The sequence below is a fragment of the Callithrix jacchus genome, chromosome 15 (assembly GCF_049354715.1).
Source record: "Callithrix jacchus isolate 240 chromosome 15, calJac240_pri, whole genome shotgun sequence".
Lineage (NCBI taxonomy): Eukaryota > Metazoa > Chordata > Mammalia > Primates > Cebidae > Callithrix > Callithrix jacchus.
The window spans coordinates 45,246,123-45,271,182 of NC_133516.1; the positions used below are offsets into that span (position 1 = coordinate 45,246,123).

The 25,060-nt window shown below is 40.4% G+C and overlaps 1 protein-coding gene across 2 annotated transcripts in view; it reads left to right on the top strand.

Moving 5' to 3' along the window:
• SYNPR (synaptoporin) overlaps positions 1-25,060 on the top strand; it is a 361,132-nt gene that overhangs the window by 204,412 nt on the left and 131,660 nt on the right. For both annotated transcript variants that reach the window (XM_008981963.3, XM_002758518.6), the window contains one exon: positions 12,265-12,389. In XM_008981963.3, the coding sequence (XP_008980211.1) occupies positions 12,265-12,389 (125 nt within the window). The remainder of the gene's footprint in view (positions 1-12,264; positions 12,390-25,060) is intronic.

Sequence of the window (25,060 nt, forward strand, 5' to 3'; positions counted from 1 at the left end):
ACTACAGAACAGTGGCTGTCTGCATGAGCTCATTGTGCTCTGATTCTATCAAGAAGTATGCAGCTAAGATATCTAAAATCACTGATTTTCTTCAATACACAAGATTTGATTATGGCAGTTTAGAAACTTCAGGAAGTCCATATCACAGATTTACCCAGGAAAAATACCAAGTTCAAAACCACTTCCATAGGCAAGAAATTAATTCACAAGACTCTCTCTCATCAGGTGTCAGAGAAGTGGTGTCAGCTCTATTGAATTTTTATTTTATCTTATTACTCCATTTTGGCAAATATGAGAGAATTAGAGTTGATTCCTTTAAAGGTAACTATTCTTATTCAATCTGATGGAAGTTGCCCTTTTTAATCAACTAATGCTTGATGTATACTTGAGCCCTGTGTTCTGATGGTGTATTTTGAAATATTTTTACCTTGATTCTAAAGAGAGACTTTGCCAAAATGTTTTATTAAATAAGCAGGTCAAAAATGTTCTTCCACTTTATAGTCTCTGTAAATATAAATAATTTGAAAGTACTATTGACGATAATTCCAAATGGAGTGGGTTTCTTTAACTTTACATTTTTCATCCAAACAAAAGTGAAGGCAGCACACCCATTAATGACAGTTCTGAATTTACTTTTCTCAAGTTACCCAGATGTTGTCTGCATTTACAATTTTAAGAAAATCAGTTTTTAGTTATAAAAGTTACACATGCTTATTAGAAGAAATTCCCCTAGTGCAAAAATAGGTAAAACTGAGATTCTGACTCTACCTTCTACTTCTCAATGTAACACTTCAGTGCTATATTTCTAGACCGTTTCAATTTCTATGAAGTATATATTGTATGTATATGTACAAATATTTTCTTTTACAAAAATGCAATACATGTATTTACTTTTTTGCTTTAAAAAGATTATAAATGGCCGGGCGCGGTGGCTCACGCCTGTAATCCCAGCACTTTGGGAGGTCGAGGCGGGTGGATCACGAGGACAAGCGATTGAGACCATCCTGGTCAATATGGTGAAACCCCGTCTCTACTAAAAATACAAAAAATCAGCTGGGCATGGTGGCGTGTGCCTGTAATCCCAGCTACTCAGGAGGCTGAGGCAGAAGAATTGCCTGAACCCAGGAGGCGGAGGTTGCAGTGAGCCGAGATCGCGCCATTGCACTCCAGCCTAGGTAACGAGTGAAACTCCGTCTCAAAAAAAAAAAAGATTAGAAACAACTTTCAGCTTTCTGTACTACTATTCATTCTTTTTAACCCTTGCATAATATTGATTGGCTACTTCATAATTTAATTACTCTATTTTTTTTTTTTTTTTGAGACAGTCTTCCTCTGTTGCCAGGCTAGAGTACAGTGGCACAATCTTGGCTAACTGCAACCTCCACTTCCCAGGTTGAAACAATTCTCCTGCCTCAGCCTCCCAAATAGCTGGGACTACAGGTGCGCACCACCATGCCCGGCTAATTTTTTGTATTTTAGTAGAAACAGGATTTCACCATGTTGGACAGGATGGTCTCGATCTTGTGATCTGCCCACCTCGGCCTCCCAAAGAGCTGGGATTACAGGTGTGAGCCACTGTGCCTGGCTAATTACTCTATTTTTTATAGAAATGAAAATTGCTTCCAAATTGTTTTTACCATTTCAGCCATGTGTTGTTTTATTTTAAAGATTTGTATCAGGCATCATGTGGAAAAATATAACTTACCCAGAAATTTAAATTTCAATTCATGGGCAAGAGTTCAGTTTAGCTCATTGCATAAAGGCAAAGAGCTGTCTAGGAAGTATCTAGTGAAAAAGAAATGACTGAATCTTGAATGGGCTTGACAATGCTATGTTTCCTTTATAATATGCCTTAGAAGCTTGTTTTATTTCTGCCAGCTTTCTCTCATCAGTTTCTGTGGAAGAGAGTGGAGACTGACTGACTCAACAACCATCCCAACCCTCTTTCTCTTGCCCACCTCCCCTGTAAGACTCAGGAAAGCTGAATATTCACTTCCTAGTCTCCTATGCAGGGAAATGTGTTCAGGAACACAGAAGCCATTTTGTGACGAGGCAAAGACTGTAAGAACCAAAGAAATGTATCCAGATATCATCAATACCAGTAGCCACCTAGCTCTAGACTTCCTGATATATGTGAAAAACAAACTCCTATTTGTTTAAGCCCCTGTATGTCAGGCTTTCTGTTATCTACAGCCAAATATTCTGCCACGTGGTACAGTCCCCAGACTAGATATTTGAGAAAATGAAAACAGAAACTTATTTTGCCATGTAAGTAACTTGGAGTTTTCCTTCTATAGGGCCTATTCAGAATTCCCCAGTTGATGGCATGAGGTACCAGTTCTGTAAGGCTGCTTTTGCCTGGGAAGATTTCACACAAATCACAAAGCAGTTAGAAGGGCACAATTTTTTGACAGGTAGCATGAAATGGAATGCAGTATGGGCAATATTGGGGCCATTTCAGAGCACAAATAGTTATATATTATAGACAGGAAAACACACATAGCTCTGTGGGGAAAGCCTTTTAACAATAGTTTTCAGTACCTCCAAATAAAATACAATTGCATGTCTTCCAGAGACAACTTGCAGTTTTTATCTTCACACGAAAGTCCTGTTTATGAGGTTTTACAAGGTTATTTACAAAAGCCTCTGGGTCACAGTATTATACTCCCATAGCAGTAACCATAAACTGATGGCTGATAAAGCAATTGATCAATTTCCTAAGAAAAATATGATTATGAGTAGGAGAAGAAAAGAAAGAATTAGGTGAAGATCAGTAGGAATGGAACATTAAGTTTCAGAGGCATTCATCTGTCTACCGGGGGCCTCCTGTATAGCAAGTAGAGTATGAGGGAGGCCACAGTTAATAAAAGTTCTTTCTGCATTGGAAAATATCCTGACAATCAGGTACACATTCCTCTCTTTTTTAGGGCTACTATTGAAGTAATCAGCTGTGTTCTCAGAAATGCTGAGGACTAATCAACAGTTCAAGGCAAATCATAAAAGGAGATGGGACAAGACGGGGGCATCAAAGCAGGGAGGAGGGGTAGTCTCTCGGCCTCTTTAACCTATGAGCTGTTGAATTGTGAAGCTGCATGAAAGTGAGGAACCCGGCACCCTTAGCTGTGGGTGGTTGACAATTAGGAGGAGGAACTTGTCAAGTGTAATTGGCATAACCTACTCACATCAGGCTTTTCGAATATTCCGATCTTGCCAGACTAACTCCTCGCACTGGGAGCCTGCGATGCTGCAGAGTGGAGGCTTGGGTGTTGCTAAGGCACCACCTGCAGCAATGTGGACAATCAGGGCTTTGTCTTACAGACGCTTCATATAGCCCTCATCTTTCTTTCTGAACATTGATGTGACAGAGAAGGCCTTAGTTAGAAAGCCCATCTATGGTCAGTATTTCTGTATTAATCTTTCCACAGTGTGCTCCATTGGAGAGAGACCCTTTTCACACTCCTGGGAGGATCGGGAGGAAGAAAGATACACATTAGAGAAAGGCCGACCTGAGTTCAAACCATGACTGCTTCACTTACAAGTAGATCGTGTGATTTTGGTCTTGCTGTTTAATCTCAGTTTCCTCATCTGTAAAATGAGGGGTTATATTTCAGCTTCAGGGTGTTGTTAAGAGGCTTAAATAAGCCAGTGTAAATGATGGACTTACTGAGAAGACTGATACAGAAAACTAAATATAATTATTATTACTATCATCATCATCCTTTAAGGAGTGACTATTGATTATTCAGTTATTCAGTGCCAAAATGCCCTTTTTCAAGCACTTCATTCTTCCATTGCCCATTCATTGATATATTCACTTACTCAATAAAATTTGTGAGCCGCAGACAATGTATGTTTTGGCCCAATGGGGAATACAAAGATGCCTGAAGCATGGTCCCATTGGCAAAGGATTTGCCCATTGCCTGGGGAAGTAAGACAATTCCTTATCTTCCACCTTCTGCCAGTCCTCTTACCAGCATAATCAGTGTGGCCTTTCTGAACTGCACTTTTTTTTAATGCCTCTCCCCTCCTGAAAAACTGTTCCTCTTGAAAGACCCAGGTTTCTTCATATTGACAAACTAATTCTGTAAGAGCCAGAGAGTAAATATGTTTGGCTTTGTAGACCACAGACTCTCCATTCCAAGTGCTCAACTTTGTCATCATAGCGTGAAAGCATCCATACATAGGTGAAGAGACAAGGCTGGATATGGCCATGGGGCTGTCATTTTAGGATCCCTGGTAGCCCATAACTTACATATTTCTGTCTGCCTCTTGAACTGAGTAACTCTCTTCTTACCTTAGAACCTATACAGCCTTACCAAATGCACAGCCCAAATGTGCCTCACTTGCTCACTTGTATGTCTTTTTTTTTTTTTTTTTTTGAGACAGAGTTTCGCTCTTGTTACCCAGGCTGGAGTGCAATGGCGCGATCTCGGCTCACTGCAACCTCTGCCTCCTGGGTTCAGGCAATTTTCCTGCCTCAGCCTCCTCGGTAGCTGGGATTACAGGCACACACCACCATGCCCAGCTAATTGTTTTTTGTATTTTTAGTAAAGACGGGGTTTCACCATGTTGACCAGGATGGTCTCGATCTCTTGACCTCGTGATCCACCCGCCTCAGCCTCCCAAAGTGCTGGGATTACAGGCGTGAGCCACCACGCCCGGCCACTTGTATGTCTTCGACTTGCTTCTCTCTGCCTAAAACACCCTTCTCCCTCTTACCTGAATAAATCAGGCATGTTTTCCTGGTTTCTGCTCAGCTATCCATTCCTCCAGACAGCTATGTCCCCTCCCCTCGCCTGCAAGTATATACCACATATTATCCCAACGTGCTCCAATTTGTGCCACCACAGTAATGTACCATTGCAGTTCCTGTTTGTTAGCTTGTTTGTGTCTTCAAATAGACAGCAAGTTCCCTGGAGGTGGGGGAAGGGTATTATTTATTTATTTATTTTATTTCTTTTGAGTTCAACAAGCATTTAGGAAGTACTTACTTCATGCCAAGCACGTGCAAGGTGGTAGAGCTGCAGCAATAAAAACAAGTGTATTGCCTTTCCTTAGGGAAGTGGTAAAAAAAAGCATAAGCAAGGGATTAAATAATACCAAACACATACCGATTTTTAAAAGTCTCCTCGTGTTAAAAAATGGAATAATGGGAGTAGGGGTGAGTGTGTACTAAAATGAGGAGGCCTACTAGTTACTACTAGTAGGCTTTAACTAGTAACGAGTGACTACTAGTTTAACTTTAGTAACTAGTGACTACTAGTTAATGTAGTCAAAGAAGATTTCCTCCTTAAAAAAGAAAAGAAAGAATGGGAAGAGGCCCTTCATGCAAAACATGCAAGGTGAAGGAGACAGACAGCATGAAGGTTCTACAGCTGGAAGGAGCTCAGTTGATTTGGAGAGAGCCAGAGAGACTAGAATGCGGTAAGCTAGAAGCATGAGATGAGGGGTTAGGGAAATATGATTTCCTTTATTATCATAGTCCTAGGGTAGTGGAAATGCCTGCAAAGTAAAAGATGCCCACTCAGTTAGTGTTTGATACTGTGTTAGTCATGTTTCCCAAAGGCAGATCCTGAGACCATTTTGGTTCAATAAGTTTATTTGGGGAGCAATGGTGGGAAGTACAATGGCAAGTGGGCAGTGGGATGGGGCAGGAAGGAAAGCCAGCCAATGATGTGTGGTGAGCAGGTTGCTTCTGTGGGAAACTGGGGTTCAGTCTCAACAAGCACCCTCTGAGAAACTGTTTTGAACACATCTCAAAATTGTCCCCCAGAAGGGCAAGAACATTGAAGTTTTTAGCCACCAATTTCCTTCTCACATCGTTTGAAAGCTGCCAGGGAATTAGCTCCTGGGGACATCTGCCTTGCTCCAGTCTCAGGACAGGCACACTCGTGCTACCTCGGAATGTCCTCAGCAGGGAAACTCAGGTGTGTGAGGGAGGAAGCCTTTGGTGTGTATGAAGACTGACCCCTGAAGCTGTACCTATCAGTAGGACATCAACAGCCTCTGCTATAATAACTAACTAAATAAGTGAGTAAGTAATTGAGTAGATGAATGAATGAATGATTATACATAATGGAAAAAGAGTGAATCAATGAAATAAGCTCAAAGTGAATCAAGGTCCCTGGTCCAGGCGAGCATCTTGGTGGCAGTGGAGTCATGCAGATCTCTTCCTGGTTAGAGGCAGTATGCTCGTAGCTTGGAATTGGCCATGGTGGAAATACTTACACTATGGAAATTGGCAAATGCTATAAAACACAGCTTTATTCCTGGGAGATTCGTTTGTTGGCACACTCAACTTAGTTCCTGCCAGTCTCCTGACTCTTATTTCTTCCAGGATTGGTACATGAAGGTTGTGTCCCAGGCCTTGGGAGATATCCCCTCCCCAACTTCACTGCAGACTAAGCATCCCTAAAAGTGCCATTAATCAGCCTGATTTTCTGTCCTCCTCCAACCTGTTGCATTTAACTATGACTTGCAAATTAACCAGAAGGAGTAATATCATCTTTCATTGATATTCCTTGTGTGGATCTATTAGCACCAAGGAGTGAGCTGCTTGCTCTCTTTCCGGGGGGAAAACCTTCGATGTCATTAACTGCAAAGATATCGTTCCTGCTATGGGCAATTTTGGTTTATGGATGCCTATTAAGCCAGAAAACACAGGACAGTTTTGTTCTGTGTCACCTAAATGTTTGTCTAATCATGCTGCATACAAGGGGGTTCTCTGTTGGCTAATTTTATAGATTTTGAGAGTAATTTTTTGTAAGGAACAGAGCCGTAGGTCATCTAAGACAGTAGTGAAATGAGAGTTTATTGTGGGTGATTTATTTTGGTCTCCTGAACTCAAGGGAAGTGAATGATTGGGCCAGTGGTTATGACATTGATTATCTTAGAATGTGCTGGAGGGTGAAGTGTCTGCTTGTTTGAGGAGTATCAGGAGCTTAAGGAAAGATGGGAATATAGAGTTTTATAATTCTACCTGAACAGGTAAATGGACTTTTGCCCCTGGGTTACACCTTCAATGTCTAGCAAGGTGAGCTAGTACACCACATTACCAGAAAGAAGGCACTGTGCTGGCTGAAGATAGACGTGCGGAGCCTAGAATTTGGGGAGCATAACGCACATGTGTGCACATGTGCATACACACACACACACACCACCAAGTCTTTACATATTTCATCAAGTTGCTTATACTCATCACAGAGTCAGCCTCAAATAGAGAGCTTTCTCTCTAGTTCTCTATCTCACTTATTTCTACACCACCCCCCTCACACTCTCCCCTCAGGCTTTTCTCACTCCTTAGCCTTTTAGTCTCACCCTCATCCTGGCTATATAACAGAAAGTTATTCTGTCTTTTTCTGTCTCTCTGAAGGGGAAGTTATTCTGTGTGTTTTGCCTCTCCAAAGGGGAAATTGTCTACATTAGGAATTGCACTTAGTTTTGCAGAACCCAGCATCTGTAAGACAAGCCTTCTCAGCTGCTGACATCAATGGCCTCTCAAGCATCAGTGGCCAAGAAAGGAATGCCTTGGCTGTTTATCACATCTTCCAAGGTCCTTCCTCCTTCTAATATCTTCCACCCCCACCAAGGGTAAAAAGTGGAAGAAAGGTAGGATGAAAGAGGGAGAGAGGAAGGAAGGAGCAAAGATGGAAGGGAAGGAGGGAAAGAAGAAGGAAGGAAAGAAAGATAAAGCAAGGACAACCTGCTCTGCTTCGGTAATGAGCTTCCAGCTGTGTGTTTATGAGACACTCAGGAGAAACAGAGAGAACTTTAGGTCACCAAAGTACCCATGGTACGTTTCTGGGTGAGGAAGACTGCACCCTTTGAGAATCAACTATTACATATGTGGCAAAAAAAAAAAAAAAAGAAACCATTATTCCCCCAACCATAGAGCTCATTAGAACACTAACATAGGAAGTCTAGAGACCAGGATCCTACTTCCTACTTTCATTTTTTGCATGGCTTCCTCTCACTCATCTCCCAGGTCTTAGCTTAAATGTACCACCCCCAGGTGTAATCTCCTGTCTGGAATAGCTTCCCCTCTAAACGTGTAACAATTTGAGATGATTTTATTAGTATGTGCTTTTTGGCTGTGTCTCCCACATCTGGCATTAAGCCCTACTGTGGGCGGGAAACTTCCCTATCCTTGTCTTTTCTGTCACTGTTCAACTGTTCTGTTCCCCAACAGCTGGCACATAGCAAATCTGTCATTAAACATCCAGTGAATGAGGCATGTTAGTCTTGATTTGGTAGATGTGGGAGCTGGGGGTTAGAGAAGTGGAGTGATTTTCTCAGTGTCACACAGCTAGGAAATGGGCTCAAACTTAGGTCTGCTTCACCCCAGAACTGCTCTGTTCCCCCATGTAAGGAGGAATGGTTGGACGAGTAACTGGGAGGGGAATCAGCAGGAAGATTTATCAAGTCCCCTCCCACTCTTTCAAGATAACACCTAGAGAATCTCAGGCCTCTGGAGAGCCTCCAGTGCCCTCTCCTCACTGTGTCTTGATGTATTCCAATTACAGGACCAGGCCACTGGCTGATTTTCCCTGAAGGAGTTGATTTCACACTCCAAAATACAGAATCAACCATCCTTGTAATAACTTATTCACTCAAAAGGATCTGACTCTCCCAGCATTATACAGATATTGTTTGTTCAATCCTACCAAACCCATGTGAATTTGGCATCAGTCACATAGTATGATTTCCATTTAAGCAGTTGTCATGCTGAGGGTCAGGTTCCAGCCTCAGCTGAGGGCAGAGAGGAGTGGGTGGATGTGGGGCAGAGGGCTAGAAGAACACTTGAGAGACGGCAGGTAAATGAGACATGGCTTTATTCAGCAGCTCTCTCATCAGCAGCTTACTCATACCGTTATCTCAACTGTCGACTCTGGCTCTGCAGCGCCTCTCAGCAGCTGAAAGACCAGCTCTAAGGCTAGCAGCTTGACTTTTTCTCTCTCTGGGCACCAGCAAGCTGAGCCATGTCCTGGCTCCCCTCCTGTCTGTCTGGCAGATGATCATTGTCCCTTACAGGGGTCAGGAGCTTCACTCTCTCTGAGTGCCGGCACCTGCACAAGAGCCATGTTGAGCCCAAGAGCACAGATCAACAGGGTAGTTATACATTTTCCAGACAATAGGGGCTTTGAGTGGATCATGAGGTCAAGAGATCGAGACCATCCTGGTCAACAAAGTGAAACCCGGTCTCTACTAAAAATACAAAAATTAGCTGGGCATGGTGGTGCGCGCCTGTAGTCCCAGCTACTCGGGAGGCTGAGGCAGGGGAATTGCTTGAACCCAGAAGGCGGAGTTTGTGGTGAGCTGAGATCACGCCATCACACTCCAGCCTGGGTAACAACAGCGAAACTCCATCTCAAAAAAAAAATAGTGGCTTTGAGCTAAGTATGAGCTTACACAAACAGGGTATATAACTAGTGGAGTGTGCGCCTGCATTGTAAACTTCCTGAGTCATGCAGGCCTGGATGTCTGCCTCAGACTATTCCTTAACCAAAGCACATCCATGTACCTTACAGCAGTCAGGATGATGGGGAAGGGAGAAATGTAACCAGAAAGCCCATAGGTACCGTATTTAACTCTGTTACAGTGCTTTGTGTTTTCAGAGTTCAAGAGAATTGAAAAGTAAAAATTGTGGTGTATGTGGTTTCAATAGTCTTGACACCTCCTTTCCATGTATCTAACATTTTAAACTAGTTAAATACATAATTATCATTCCTTAAGTTTATTATATGACAGTATTAATAATACCTTATGGTATATAAAGCACTTAATATAAGATGAAAAGCCAAGGTAGTTTCTTTATAGCTATTAAGCACTGAAATGGACAAGATTTGTTTTTATATCCTTCAATTCCAATTTGCTACATTTTAATGTCTCCAGGATTTTTTTTTGAATGAAACGTTTTGAAACAATTATGCTATTCTACCATATCTTTCCTACAGGAATATTAAGCTTCATGCACCCAGGCCTCACAACACTGTTGGCACTGTGAAATAGAAACACGTATGTTAAATATTGGGCATAATACTTGACCCATAGTAGACACTTTAAAATGGCCACAGTGTACAATCCCTTCAAACTTTCATGTACAACTGCGCATCACACACTTAGGACTCCTGCCCCCAGAGAAATGTAAATATCACACAAATCTCTGCATGAATCGGAATAAGGTAGCATGTAGACACATATTCCATCTCACTTCGTTTTCTCAAAGAGACATAGACGATATCCCTGTTTTACAGATGAGGAAATTTGGAGACGAAAGGGCCTTCTCCATTGCCGCAGCATGGGGCGTGATGCTCTATCATTTCTTTTCTTACCAGAGATGCTATCTTAACATGGGAGAAAGGGTTGGGACATCCAGTGTTGTCTGATGAAACCTAGACTTAAGCATTGAACCATTAAATTCACTTTCTCTTTATTTCTATTACTACTACTACTACTTACAGGAAGAGAACATTTGGTCATGAGAAGTAAGCCAATCCACTGGGGCATAAAGATGGGGTTATCTTCAGCTTCAGCATTCTGTGGCTCAACCCCAGATTGTGGAGTGAGCTGGAATAGCTTTCATCAAGTCCTGTGCAACGAAAGCTAACAAAGTCAAGAAGATCAGTTTTTCTGGACTGCTTGGATGTTGGTTCACTGGGGCAGATAGCCAGCGAGATTTATCTAGGGGTTAAGTCGAAATTTCCTATTTTACTGCCCAGAACATCTGATTAAGGAGCATCTGCTACTTACAGTAATATTCGTTACCATTTATTGAGAGCTTACACAGTGCCAGGATCTGTTTTAAATGCTTCACACATGTCAACACATTTTGCTCTTACTACAATCATTATATCTTTGGTCACATTCTTCCCTTTTTTAAAATACAGATTTTAAAAACCAATCACTTAAAACTGACACACACATACAGACACACGTGACCCACAAAATATTGCTTTGCCTGTGAAGGTTTCACAATGCCTTGCTGTCATTACCCAGTCTTTTCCTATTAAAGTTAAATGGCCAATTGGGACAAAACCATTCTGAGGCTGTTTTCTACCCCGATTAAGATTGAGGTGGCAGGTGTTATAGGTAATGTTCATTTCACCTTCTGAACTTTCTGGAAAGACCTGGTGATCTTGCCAGCTCCATCAGCCTTCTTGTCCACAGCAACTGTCTGTGTCACACCACAAATAGCAAAATGACCCAGAAGAGTTCTCATCGATGCTATTTGTCACTGAGGAAATCAAGGCCTGAGGAAATTAAGCAGCTTTCCCAACGTCACATTCCAGAGCCCTTGACCCCAGTTGGCTTCTGTGCAATAACTCCTCTCACTATGCAAAATGATCTAGTGTTTTCAATAGTGACCACAAACTACTGTAAGAATCTGAATTCTAAAATTAAATTGTGATAAATTGAAGCAATGCAGCATGTGTTAGGTGCATTTGATCGACTTCCTTTAGAAATGAGCAAGAAAGTCTTTTGAGCTTAGCCAAATTATGAAATGAACAAAGTTTAGCATTTGCTTATGTGTCCTCTTCCTATCTTCCAAGCCTCTGTTCTTTCTAGAAGATTTCTCAGAGTCCCTTCTCCTAATTATTGGTGCCTGGTTCTCCACATATTCACATTCTACACCAGGACAGACCATGACATTAACTGTTGAAACTTTTAATAGTTGACTTAGAAATAGCAACCACACAAAGATGTAACCACCAGTGAAAGTTGGAAGCTGAAATATACTGAGATCTTGTGCTCTAAAATAGCACCTCTTAGAAACTCACCTACTCATCCTCAAACTCTGCTCTAGAATTCTCTGACCATGACTTCAAAATATTGACACATATTATTCCAAAATACAAGTCATGTTTATGGTAGAAAATATAGCCAAACAAAGGGAAGAAAGCAAGGATACACTCCCACATCTTCCTACCTGGAAACATCCATTATTAACTAGTTGGTGATATGCTTTGCAGCCTTTGACTATAGGATTATGCCTCTGCCCTCTGAGGCATAACAGCTCTTTACACATTCAACACAGCTCTGTTTTGTCTCTGTCTTTAATCATTCTCTAAGCCACATTTCTGTCACTTGCCAGACTATTATTTTAGATACCATGTCCCCAGTCCTCACTCCATTCTACCTTCATCTTCCAGCTGAACCAAGTACGATAACTTCCCTCAATGCAGACATTAGGCTCCTTTTGATATATCTCATTAAAGCAATATCATCCTAATAACTGCCCTCTTTTTGTTAATTTGTTCTCCACAGCTTTTTGCAATCTTTGCATTTGCAACATGCGGTGGCTATTCCGGAGGCCTGCGGCTGAGTGTGGACTGTGTCAACAAGACAGAAAGTAACCTCAGCATCGACATAGCGTTTGCCTACCCATTCAGGTAGGGAATGGCAATTCATGCTTGCTAGCCTCACAGAGGGGGGTCTTTCTTTCTTCTGTGGTTTGTCTCAGAAAAATGCAGTCTTCCAGGGACGCTGGGTAAACAGAAAGGATTCTGCCTGTACCCATGAATGCCGAAACACAGTGCCCACTCACCACCTAGTGTGGGTACTGGGATGATTTATGAGTTGTGCCTTCAAGACAGAATTGATTCTCCTCCAAAAAAAAGGAAAAAGAAAAAATATATACTTGCTACAGAGAGAAGGAGGGAGGGGAAAAGAAAGGGAGACTAGGAAAATAATTGTAAAACATGATAAAATAAATTCAAGAAATATTTTTAGCATGCTGCCTTTCTAATGCACATTTTGATTCACCAAGAATGACACATTGTTTCCCAAATACATTTGACCGCAAAAACTTTTTTTTTCAATGAGTATCCCAAAGGGTCTGCATACTATGGAACACATCCTTAATATATATGCCTAGTGTTCCTAGTCTAAGACAAAGATGACTCAGTTCATACGCGATAGATCATCATAGAGAGGTAGCATTGATACCAATATTCTTACTGGTTTTTAAGAGTAGAACTGACAAAAGTTGCAAATACCTCTGCTCAAGTAGATACTCTCCTAACTAACTAGTCAGAGAGTACAAAGCTCAGAAATATTAAGCATATAGTCCCTGGAAATTTAATAATAAGAGCTGTGCTGTGTTGGTAGAAATGGACATGCAAGTGCTTAACTTCTGAAAGCTCTGGACCAACGCCTTGGCTTCTGGAGGAGAGTGGCCAAGCCAATGCATGCTTAGAGATTATCATGCATGATCTAGGACAGGAGATGAGAATTGCCAATGGCTAGGCAGCAGGGCTGGGATGCTTTGTAACATTCAACATGAAATCATAAGCTCGGCATGACTTCTACGGTGATTTCCCACTAAGAGACATGGCAGGAGCAGGTAACTTGAAAGTCAGTCTCTCAAGATAAGGCAACGGGTCCCTAAACACTGAACTATCAGAGCCCAGGAGTCTCAGTCTTTTCCTCAAACTGGAGGAGAGTAATCAGGAGACCTCTCTGAACTAGAAACAAGTACCTGAGCTGGTGTGGCCATGGAAAGCTGGGTAAAGTCTAATTTCATAAAATTCCTGCTTAAGGATACAATTTGAGAAGACACTTCAAGCACAGGTTCTATCACTGGGCTTCTTTAATTTCTTCCCAAGACTACATGTTCAAATGATTGGCCCAGTGAAAGGCAGCTAGAGAAATTAGATCAAAACGTATTGCCATCTATAGCAACCCCCTCATTTAAAAGATTTTTACTTGGATTCTGAAACAAATATGGTTAATCATTATATTTTTTAGTAGCACAGCTTTTCTTTCAAACATTATCTCACTCAGAAGCTCCATGTATACAATAGATATGAGCCACTGAGAAAGGTGGATCAGAAGAAGGGAACTTGAAGCCCCCAGCTGGTCCTCCTCGGCCTTCTCTCTGCCACACACCTGCCCACTCCCCACTAGCCCCTGTGAGATCTCCTGGGAAACCTAGGTCTCCTAAAAACAAATTTAAAACCACTATTCTAGGATAAAGCAAGAAATAGTTTGTCACTCTTCTTACCACATCTTAGGTTTTCTGCTACTGTTAAGGAAGCAGAATTAGCCAATTTCATTTTATAGACTGTCTTGTACTTTTGCTCCCATAAGTGTTCATCTAGGAGATATACACACCATTCCAAAATGGCTCCATTTACTAGGGTTGCAATTTCAATTTTACATTTGTGTATTTTAACATGTACCATTATCCATGTACATATCCATAACATGTAACAATATCCATGTACATGTACATATTCATAACATGTACCATTATCCATGTACATATCCTTAACATGTAACAATATCCATGTACATATACATATCTATAGCATGTAACATTATGGGGAAAATCTCAATAAGCCAGGATTTATACAGGTTATTATGAAGACATTTGTTTCAGAAGAAGTATGGTTAGTGAGATCTTGATGATATAAACGATTAAAAAGTAAAAAGTGATAATATCCAACATTATAAAGGGTGGAGAGAAATGCAGGCTCTAACATGTGGTTGGAAATAATGTGTACTGATAAAGCTTTTTTGGAAGACAATTGGAAGTAGCTATCAAAATTTAAACGTACACCCTATTTAATCCAGCAATACCATTTCTAGAGATCTACCTTCAAAATGTTCATATTAAATACACAAATATATGCATATAATGGTGTGCACTGCAGCATTGTTAATAATAAAAGACTGAAACAAACCTGAATGTCCATCAGCAGGAAGCAGGCTCAATGAATTATTTACATATGTCCTATGCAGAAGTTTTAAAAGTAAATGTACAGATATAGAAAGATGTTTAAAATGTATTGCTAAAGGGAAAGTAAGTAGCATCATGTTAAGAAAAAAATATAATTGTAAATGCACAATATAATTTTAAATGTATGCACCTATATGTTTATATATATTTGTAAAATGTAAAGTATGGAAAGTTAACAAACAGTTAATAGGGATTCCTTCCGGGGAGGGATGTGTGATTTGCAGGGGTCATACATTTACTTTTAACTCGACATACTTCAGTATTATTTCAGTTATTAAAATAGGCATATGTTACCTTGGTAATTTTTAAAACACTCCTTAAAAATGAGTCACCCTATGGCTTCCAGTGAGATGATATGATAAGACACAGCTTCTGGAGAGAAATAACTTATGGGAACTCCAACTGAAACTCCCAATGGATTGAAGTAGATGGAAAAAAATGTGTATTTTCAAGGTGAATGGCAACAAGCAGATGTTGAGACAACTCAGCAGTTTGAAGTAGGTGATTATAAAAGCATTGCTTATGCTTAAAAAAAGTTATTTTCTCCTAAAATGTTATAAGCCAATGCCAATGATATGATGATAATCTTAGAAACAAAATAAGAACATCCAGTAGCTGTTAACTATTCAGTGTATTGCAAAGACCAAAAGGACAATAAACTCAAGTCATTTGAACAAAACAATTAGTTTGTAAATGATACATCAAAGGAAGCTACTTAACCAGTTATCAGACACATATTTGAGGATGTTAAATAATGTCAGTGTTGAAAATTCTAGATAACTCACAAAGTAATAATGTGCTGCTTCTAATATATGTGCCAAAGTGCATACCTCCTTTACACCACTATATGTATGTGTTTCTGATTCCTATGAGAAATAATTGACATTCAGCAATGTATCATTTTGTTGCAGACATAAAACATTTGTCACCTTATCTTCCTTATTATTTGCAATTAAAATGAAAAGCTATCACTTAACTGTTTTCTCATCTGCAATAATATACTACAATTGGTATGAAATTTGATAACTAGGAGGAGCGTAGTTCTAGGTACCCTACTTTTGGTACTTCCTTTATGCACCGAAGTGGAAAGTAGGGTTTGTCATTTTTAGGTACTTAATATATTTGCAGAAAGTCTACTCTAGGAATGTCATGTAACATTTGCACTTATACATGAATAAAAGATACAGGAAGGGCAGAGTTGAGGGGTTATGAACAAACATTTTCATAGAAAAGGTAATGGAGAAGGGTCAGAATGATGAATGAACAGATATGCGAACACTTATTGCAAGGGCACAATGTGCCAAACACCATGCTAGATACTTTGACATAGATTAGATTATGTAGGTATTACACAGACTCTGTGAAGGAGGCTGCTATTGTACTGATTGAGAAGACTGAGCTGAGAAAAATTTTCTTGACATCAAACAGAAAATTAAATATAAACTTTTGGATTTTTAAAATTTTACTGATTTGAATAAAAACAAGAAGAAAGCAAAGTTTAGGCTGTTTGGAGCATGGTGAATAGAACAAAAATTTATGATGGACCAAAATGATAAAGTTAGAAAGGCCATATTTTTGCCCAATCATGGAAGGCCTTGAATTCCTTGTAAGTTGAATAGAAAGAAGGAGTTAAAGATGACAAAAGGAAAACAACAAGGAAATCTGTTTTGAAGTAGAGGTTACAGGTTTGAATTTGATCATGCGGAGTTTGAGATGCTTGTTAGAAGCATAGGGGAATTTTCTATCAGGATGTTTCATGCTAAACCCTGTGTAAGATGAGTGAGATAAAGACTGGAAATGAAGCTTTAAGAGTCATCATCATTGGATGAAGAGCGGTCACAAAAAGAGACAGAATGGGAACTGTGGAGGATGCCTCTGCTTGTGATTGAAAGGGGTCACTGAAAGAGACCAATAGGAGAAGACTAGATGGAAAAGAAGTTGGATGACCCAGAAAGTTCAGGTTTTTCAGAAGTTAAGAAAACTTTCTGCACATGTATCCCAGAACTTAAAGTTAAATAAATACAAACAAAGATAAAATAAAATGAAATGAAATATAAAAAGGCCGGGTGGGTGCATGCTTGTAATCCCAGCACTTTGGGAGGCCAAGGCGGGCAGATCACTTGAGGTCAGAAGTTTGAGACCAGCCTGGCCAACATGGTGAAACGCTGTCTCTACTAAAAACACAAAAAATTAGCCAGGCTTAGTGGCTCATGCCTGTAGTCCCAGCTACTGGGGAACCTGAAGCACGAGAATCACTAGAACCTGTGAGTTGGACGTTGCAGTGCACTGAGATCACACCATTGCCACCACTGCACTCTAGCCTGGGCAACAGAGTGAGACCTGGTCTCAGAAAAAAAGAAAGAAAAAGAAAACTTTGTATATGCTACCATTCAGCAACGTTGAGTATTTCAAAGAAAGAAAGGAGTGAAAAAATGAGAGAAAGCCATTGAATGTAGTTAATCGTGGTTATTAAAAGCTTTCATGGGACATTTCAGTAGGAGAGAAAGCATGCCAAGCTGTTGGGAATGGAAAAAAGAATTCAGTATATTTCCTCACAGACTAATAAAATGCAAATTTTGAAGGACCCTAATTTGTGTATCTTAAGCCTTCAAGATACAATATTTGTGGAGAAAGAGACTAAGTTTGTTAATAACCTTGTGTAGAGAAGGTGTTCACCTCTCGTTTTTCAGAAGTAACCAGCTCATTGAATGACATGATGATAAATTTACTACCTTGGTTGGACAAATAACTTATAAAAAAGACTTTCAGTGTGTAAAAAAAAACTTCCTTCATTTGAGAACAACTAAATATAGGGAATAACAGAAGATTTATAATAAAAAATAAAGTAGCTGTTATGTCACTTCCATGTCTTGAGACCTCATCAAGATAAAAATATTGTTGGCTGTCAGTTTTTAAGCATTATTTTAGATATGATTAGCAATCACTTTTCTAAATAATTAGCAAAACTGTCCTTGATAAATTTATACCTTAAAAACAAATTGAGATATAGAGAAAGAAGTCTGAACAAAAGGTATTTATTGTCAAATTATTTAGGGACTGCAAAATTATAAATAGGGTATCAGTTAATAAATTGTTGTAAGTCTATAGAATGAAATGCTAGGCACCCATTAAAATTATTTTCTTAAAAATTAAGCATATGTGAAATATCCCTGGCATTATATTAGGTGGCAAAGGCGAATACAAGACTATATATACGTAGTGATTTGATTTGCTTTATTTTATTATACTGGCTGCTGTAGCCTCCCCTTTCTCCTATTTTCTCACCATCCATGCCAACGTTTCTACAACAGCCCTTACCTAGTTAGACATAGTTTGTATTTTGGATCAGCCCATCCCAAATATATTCTCCAAATTTTGTTTGTTTATTCTCATGTCTCAGCCTTCCGGGTAGCTGGGATTACAGATGTGTGCCACCTTGCCTGGCTAATTTTTATTTTTTTATTTTATGAGACAGAGTCTCATTCTGTCACCAGGCACCAGACTGGAATGCAGTGGTGCAATCTCGGCTCACTGCAACCTTTGCCTCCCGAGTTCAAGCAGTTCTCCTGCCTCAGCCTCCTGGGTAGCTGGGACTACAGGCAAATGCCACCACACCCAGCTAATTTTTTTTATATTTTTAGTAGAGACCGGGTTTCACCATGTTGGCCAGGCTGATTTCAAACTCCTGACCTCAAGTGATCCACCCACCTTGGACTCCCAAAGTGCTGGAATTACAGGTGTGGGCCACTCCACCAAGCCACAAGTCCCTATGACTCAAAGGGCTTTCTCTCACAGAGGAACTTGCTTGGTCCATAAGTAGGGCAAGCAAGAAATGCTAGAGTAATTTCTCCTGGAGCAGCCCTTATCCAACAACAAATGTGATTTGGAAAATAACAATCCCAACTTCCTCACCCCTCATCATGTACCATACCATTTCCCAGAGGTATCAGCAGGACAGATCCTCCCACAGTGCAAACCTGATCATTAACACACCTTTTATTACATTTTTTACCTTTTCTGTCTCATTCTCCTCTGCCTTATTGGCGTTTTCAGGGATGAATCCTCTAAGGAGCTGCACTCAAATCTTCATCTCAGGGGCTGCTTCTGAGAAGTCCAACCTAAGACATTGGCATTGAGTGAGAACATTACCATCTTTAAAGAAGATAGCTAGATGAGTAAATAGATTGATCAGTTGCTTGATCGATCAACCAATAGAGTAAACCTCTACTTCTTCTCGCTCTAAATCATAATATACAGTATTACTCTTTCAAAAACAAACAAAAAGCTTGGTTGGAAATCAGTCACTTCAGTTCCCAACACTTCCCCTGTGGTTTTCAGTTCCTGTCTCATACAAAGCCATGGTTGTTTTTCTCCATCGGAATATCTCAGTATATATGGTAGGTTTTTCCCAGTTGGCAGTCATAGTAGAGTGTCCTTCAATGTCGGCTTTAGATTTTTCTGAAAATCAAATGATGGCTGAGATTTTGGAGGTGCTGCGTGGGGCTTCTAAAATGAAATCTAGTTTGACGTGTTTGTATTTTAGATGAGCCCATTTCAGATATATTCTCCAAATTTGATGATAAAACCTTACAACCTTTCTCATGAAAGGTTTGGGTAAACTACAAAAAACCTTTGTGAGATTATGAGTGAATCAAATATTCTTTTCACACTTGTACACACTTTTTTACACTGTTAAAGCTGAAGCAATGTAGTGTAGCTTGGACTCTAGAGACAGACTACTTAGGTTCAAATCCTCCACTCTACTACTTATTAGCTGTATGATATTGAGAAAATTGCTTATCCCTTCTGTTCCTTATCCGTGAAACAGAAATAATGTTACCTATTTCATCATGTTGTTATGAATATTAGAGACATCTATACAAAATGCTTAAAACAAGACCTGGCATTCAATACGTTGTTTTTTGGCATATTATTTTTATTTCATTATCAAGTAAGGACAATTAAAAATAAACTAGAGTGCTAGAAAAGATATTTATTCTAGCTAATTGGCAAAATTACCCTTGAGACAATAAATGACCCATTTATTATATTTTACCCAGAATGAGATCTTCTCCAACTCTCCCTCTGCCTATATAAAAACATTAAAGTTTGCACATGTTTAACTGTATCTTGATTAACTTGCTTTTAACTATTTAATGTCTATTTGGGTTGGCCTAGGATGTATTACTATTAAGGCTTATTTTAAAATTTAGCTAATGAGGGAATGAAAGCTGCCCCTCAAAGTCACAGAATGGTGAACTCTTAGTGGCACTAGCATAATCCTTGGGAGACTGGCGTCAGCAGAGGAGACTGAGGCTTAGTCTGATCTTTGTGATCTGTGAAATTCAATTTAACAAGAGGTTCCACAATGAGGGAAAGGAAAGCCAGGGCTGCTCATCTGGGCAGTGTCTGAATAAGCACCATTCCTCTGCTGAGGACTTTAGCCACTTGCTCTGTCATTCTCCCCCACTGTTTGGAACATGGGGGCAGGTGCACATAGATGCCAGGGAAGCTGGGAGTTTGGGCCATTATCCCGTAACACTAGCTCTGTCAGGAAGAAAGCATTTCGTCCCTAATATACATAGCCAAGAGCAGTGATGAGAAACATTTTTTTATTTTATTTTATTTTTTTACCTTAATAGCCAATTTGGGAAAATAAAAGTGTTAAGGGCTGCGATTTTTTATACTTTGTATTCAGGAAATGCTGCATTTGCAATTACATTTAAGTATTCATTTATTGTTTCTCATCACCAAGGGTTTCACTCTTTTTGGCTAAAATTTCAGAAACTTTGTAACTACAGTATCTCATTTTAATGTTTTGCCTCAAAATAAATTTTCTGTATGATGAGACCTGGTGGTGCTGTGGGGCAGAGAGTTTGGGAGACTTAGAGGTGATATGGCCAAAGAGCTAATGGTGAATCTCTAGCCAAATCCAAACTCTGCTGCCTAGTGGTTGGGCAAGACATAACCCCCTGACTTGTAGTGAATTGCACAGTGTCTGCGTGCTGGGCCCATAACCTTATTCAGCCTCAGTTTCCTTATTATAAAAAGGCAATAATACCAGTACCTTCCTCATAGTGTGGCTGCAACGATTCAACTAGAGAATGTGAGTTAGTTGTGTAGTACAGAGTCTGGCACACTTTGAATGTTCGCTGAGTTGCTGTCATTGTTGTTGTTATTATTAAGGGAGTCTAGTGAAAGAAACTGGCACTGGAATTCAGCTGTAGACCAAGTATAACAGTCCTGTTTGGAAGTCTCTGCAGTAAAGAGAGGAGCTGTCTTGAGGGAATCACAGAAAATTATCCAAACATGTGCCATAGCTGCTGGCATAAAAGGGGTTAACCGAAAAAAGTTAGTGAATGACAAATTAACCAACCCCACCTCCACCCCACTGCTCCCCTTTCAATCTGTATAATTTCAAGATTGGATCACTGTTGTTGCAACATTCTACCAAAAGGAGAGTGGTGGTGGGGAATTTGGTAGAATGGATATTTTAGTTTGAGTTTTCTCAAAAGCTCATCTTGAGACTAGGATTTGAGTGCAAGTAGTTTTCTTCCTTGGGAGGTGATCCTGGAAGCACCAGTGAGGAATGGAGACATGAGACAGGGAAGAGAAGAAAGCCAATAAAAATCAGATTAATTGGCAAGCACTGTTGGAAACTGGGGCATCTAAGATTTTTAGGAAACTGTAGTCACCATCCTTCAACAGTAAATCCATCCGGCAGGTGATGAGGCCGGGTTATTATCCCCCTATTCCTGTTGGTCACTGGCCAAAAGCTGCTCCTGTGGGTATTAACTCCCTGGCACTGCATGCAGCCCAACTATGTGCCTACAGCTGAAGAAAGTCTTGCAAATTCATGAATGCTCACATTAGAAAGCCATCATTTTGTACAGAAATGGTGAGAACAAAAGAGATATGGGTGGGCAAAAACAGTTTCTAATACAATAAGGAGACCCTTCAATCATTTTTCCTAGATCTGTGAATGACCTCATCCTGTATAATTTAATTATTCTCATGAATTCTTTATTAAGCACCTGCAGTGTATAAGGACCTGAATTATATAGACACTTGGTATGTATTGGTTGGTGAAGTGGACATGATCTCTTCCCTCACTAAATTTACACTTAGTTGGAGATGGGAGAAAAAGAAGTGAGAAATAGAAATAAATACACACATATAGACATATATATATATATATATACATATTTTTACAGTTGCCACTTCTATGATGAAAATGAACATTGTGCAGAGAAGTAAAATAAGTATTTGTGGGAGTGGAAAGAATCAAGTAATACCTACTCAGAGGAAACATCGCTTAGAATGTTCTAAGCAAAGAGAAAAGCGTGGGCATGGCCTTGAGAGAGAAAAGACTGGAATCTGGGGGAATAAAGAGCGGATCCTAGGTGGAGGGGGAGTGACATGAGACACCAAAGAGGCAGGGATGCAATCCCAGTAGGTAACAAGTAACAATAAAAGTCTTGAGAGGGAAAAAGAGAAGCCATACTATTTTAGATTAGCTGGTTGGGGAGAAACCTTGCTGGCAAAATGAAATTTGAGTGTGGACCTGAAAGCATTAAAAGAGGGAAAGCCTCAAAGATGTCTGTCTGAGGGAAGAGCAAAGGACAAGAGCAGAGGCCTGAGGTTTGAGTTTGGAGAGAGTCTGAGAACCAGCAAGGAAACTAGTGTTGTTGGATTGGAATGAGGAAGAGGAGAGACGCTGGAGATGAAGTCAAAAAAGGAGGCAGATGCTAGATCATGTAGGGTGTTGTGGGCTCAAAGGAGGAAACTTGATTTGATGTCAAGTGAAATGGGAAGGCACTGGAAAGGAGCCATACAATTTATGTTTGTAAAAGATCTTACTTGTGGCTAATAAAAGTAAATTCACTTAAGGGATCATGGAGCAGGAGTGAAGTCAAGAAAGTCAGTAAGGAAGTGGCTGTCCAAGGAAGATATGGTGGTGGCTTGGCCCAGGGTGGAGGCAGCAGAGAGGGAAGACATGGTATGTGGCATGTCATGCATGGTCTTCTATGCCCCACTTCCAATGGTAATGTGCATCTACAGCCCAGTCCCGTTTGTTAGCTTTTCCATTACTTTTTTCAGTGATGTTGGATAGTGTTGGTCAGTATAGGTACAAACTTTAATATTTTAAGTTTCTTGTTTCTGATATTGGTACATGGGCGCTCCTTGGACCCACTATGTTTTTTGTTTTTCGGGTTGTTTTGTTTGAGATGGAGTCCCACTCTGTCACTAAGACTGGAGTGCAATGGTGCAATCTTGGCTCACTGCAACCTCTGCCTCCCCAGTGCAAGTGATTCTCATGCCTCAGCCTCCCAGGTAACTGGGATTACAGGTGGCTACTACTACACTCACCTAATTTTTGTATTTTTACTAGAGATAGGGTTTCACCATGTTGGCAAGGCTGGTCTTGAACTCCTGACCTCGGCCTCTCAAAGTACTGTGATTATAGGTGGAGCCACTTGTTTTTCATCACTGTGTGAGCAGTCAAAACCCAAGAAGACAGTCAGCAGATTTGACTTGAATGAATCTACCCAATTCCATTGAGATGTGTTTGCAAACGTATTTCTGAAGACCAGAAAGCGATAAGAAATTTATGGAGTGGATAATAATCTCACTTCATGGAATATGATTTTAAATGAGTCATTGCCCAAATCAGTAGGGGTCCATTCAGGGAAAGAGAGCTTGTGACAGGTGGTTCAATTACACAAAGTTAATGTAGAGAATTAGGTACAAAGGTTTGAATAATTGGGAAAGGGTCCTTGAGGCAATCTGAAGATGAGGAACGGGGGAGAGGGGAAGCCACACCTAAGGGTAGGGTAAGGATTGACAAAGAAAAGCTGTTGAGTCAAATTGGCTGGCCCGCCACCTGTTTCTATATGGACCACAGGTGAAGAATGGCTTTTACAGTTTAAGGGATTATTTGTGTATACATATATGTATGGGTTTGGGCTTTTTTTTTTTTTTTTTTTTTTGAGACAGTCTTGCTCTGTCACCCAGGCTGGAGTGCAGTGATGAGATCTGGGCTCACTGCAACCTCTGTCTCCCAGTTTCAAGTGATTCTCATGCCTCAGCCTCCCGAGTAGCTGGGACTACAGGTGGACACAACCATACCTGGCTAATTTTTGTAGTTTTAGTAGAGACGAGGTATCACCATGTTGTCCAGGCTATTCTCAAACTCTTAATCTCAAGTGATCCCCCTGCCTCGGCCTCCCAAAGCCCAAAGTGCTGGGATTACAGGCATGAGCCACCACTCCCAGTCTAAATGTTTATGCTTTAAATGCTACATAAGTACCTACAAAATACTACATAAGTACCTTTAAATGCTATATAAGTACTTTTACACCATCAGTTTTGCCTTTTGGCTCATAAAGCCTGAAGTGTTAACTCTCTGGCTTTTTTTTTCAAAAATGTATTGACTCCTAGGCAAGAGGCACAATGTGAGGAAGTAGTCTTGTTAGAGCCCAGGATGGAGCCTATCTGGCAGAAGCTGAGAACATGGTGAAAGGAGGCGTCCAGCGAGTTCAGGAACCAAGGCAGAGATCCAGCTACTGTGAGAGATGCTCACCAAAGCAACAAGAGAAAGGGGTGAAATCCCCTGGGATTTCCCTTGCTCTAGCCCTCTGGTCTCCTACCAGAGTTTTCCAATTGCTGAATGTAACTGGAAGCCAGCTGGACAGGATCAGGCCCCTGACTGAGATCCCAGGCATGGGATCAGAACAACCAGGTGATGACCACTGCAGAGCCCCTTGCTGAATCTCGGTTTCCTACAAAATGAGAAAGCCAACATAAGGCTTCCTAAGAGCAAGTTAGACCTCAAATTCTATGAAAATACAGGGGAACCATAGAACTTGACCTTGGCTGAGAACCCTGGTAGTGCCCCAGCCACTGCTGCTCCAGAGAGAACAGAGGGAAATGTAAAAACTCTATGTGTTACTTTACAGAAGACTCTTTCAACCTCGTAGGGCTTGCTCTGAAGCTTGTTCTATTTAAGTAAGATCGGAACAGGTTTTTAAAGACCAGGATTGGGGCACTTACTGAAAATGATTGTAGGTTATGTAATCAAGGCTGTTGTTTCTGTTGAGCTCCCATAGGGAGGTGACAGGTGGCAGAGATTAAATCACTGTATGCTGAGTGGTCCTTTTATGTAGTTCTCAGTCTCACTGTGTGTAATTTTATAGAGCAGGCATGGGGGAGTGTGGTGGGAAGAGCCTCATTACCAGGGAGAAGCTTTACACCCTAGAAGAACACAAACATTGCTGTTTTCAAAGTTATAAAAATAAGTTCTGGTTTTTCCTTACATCT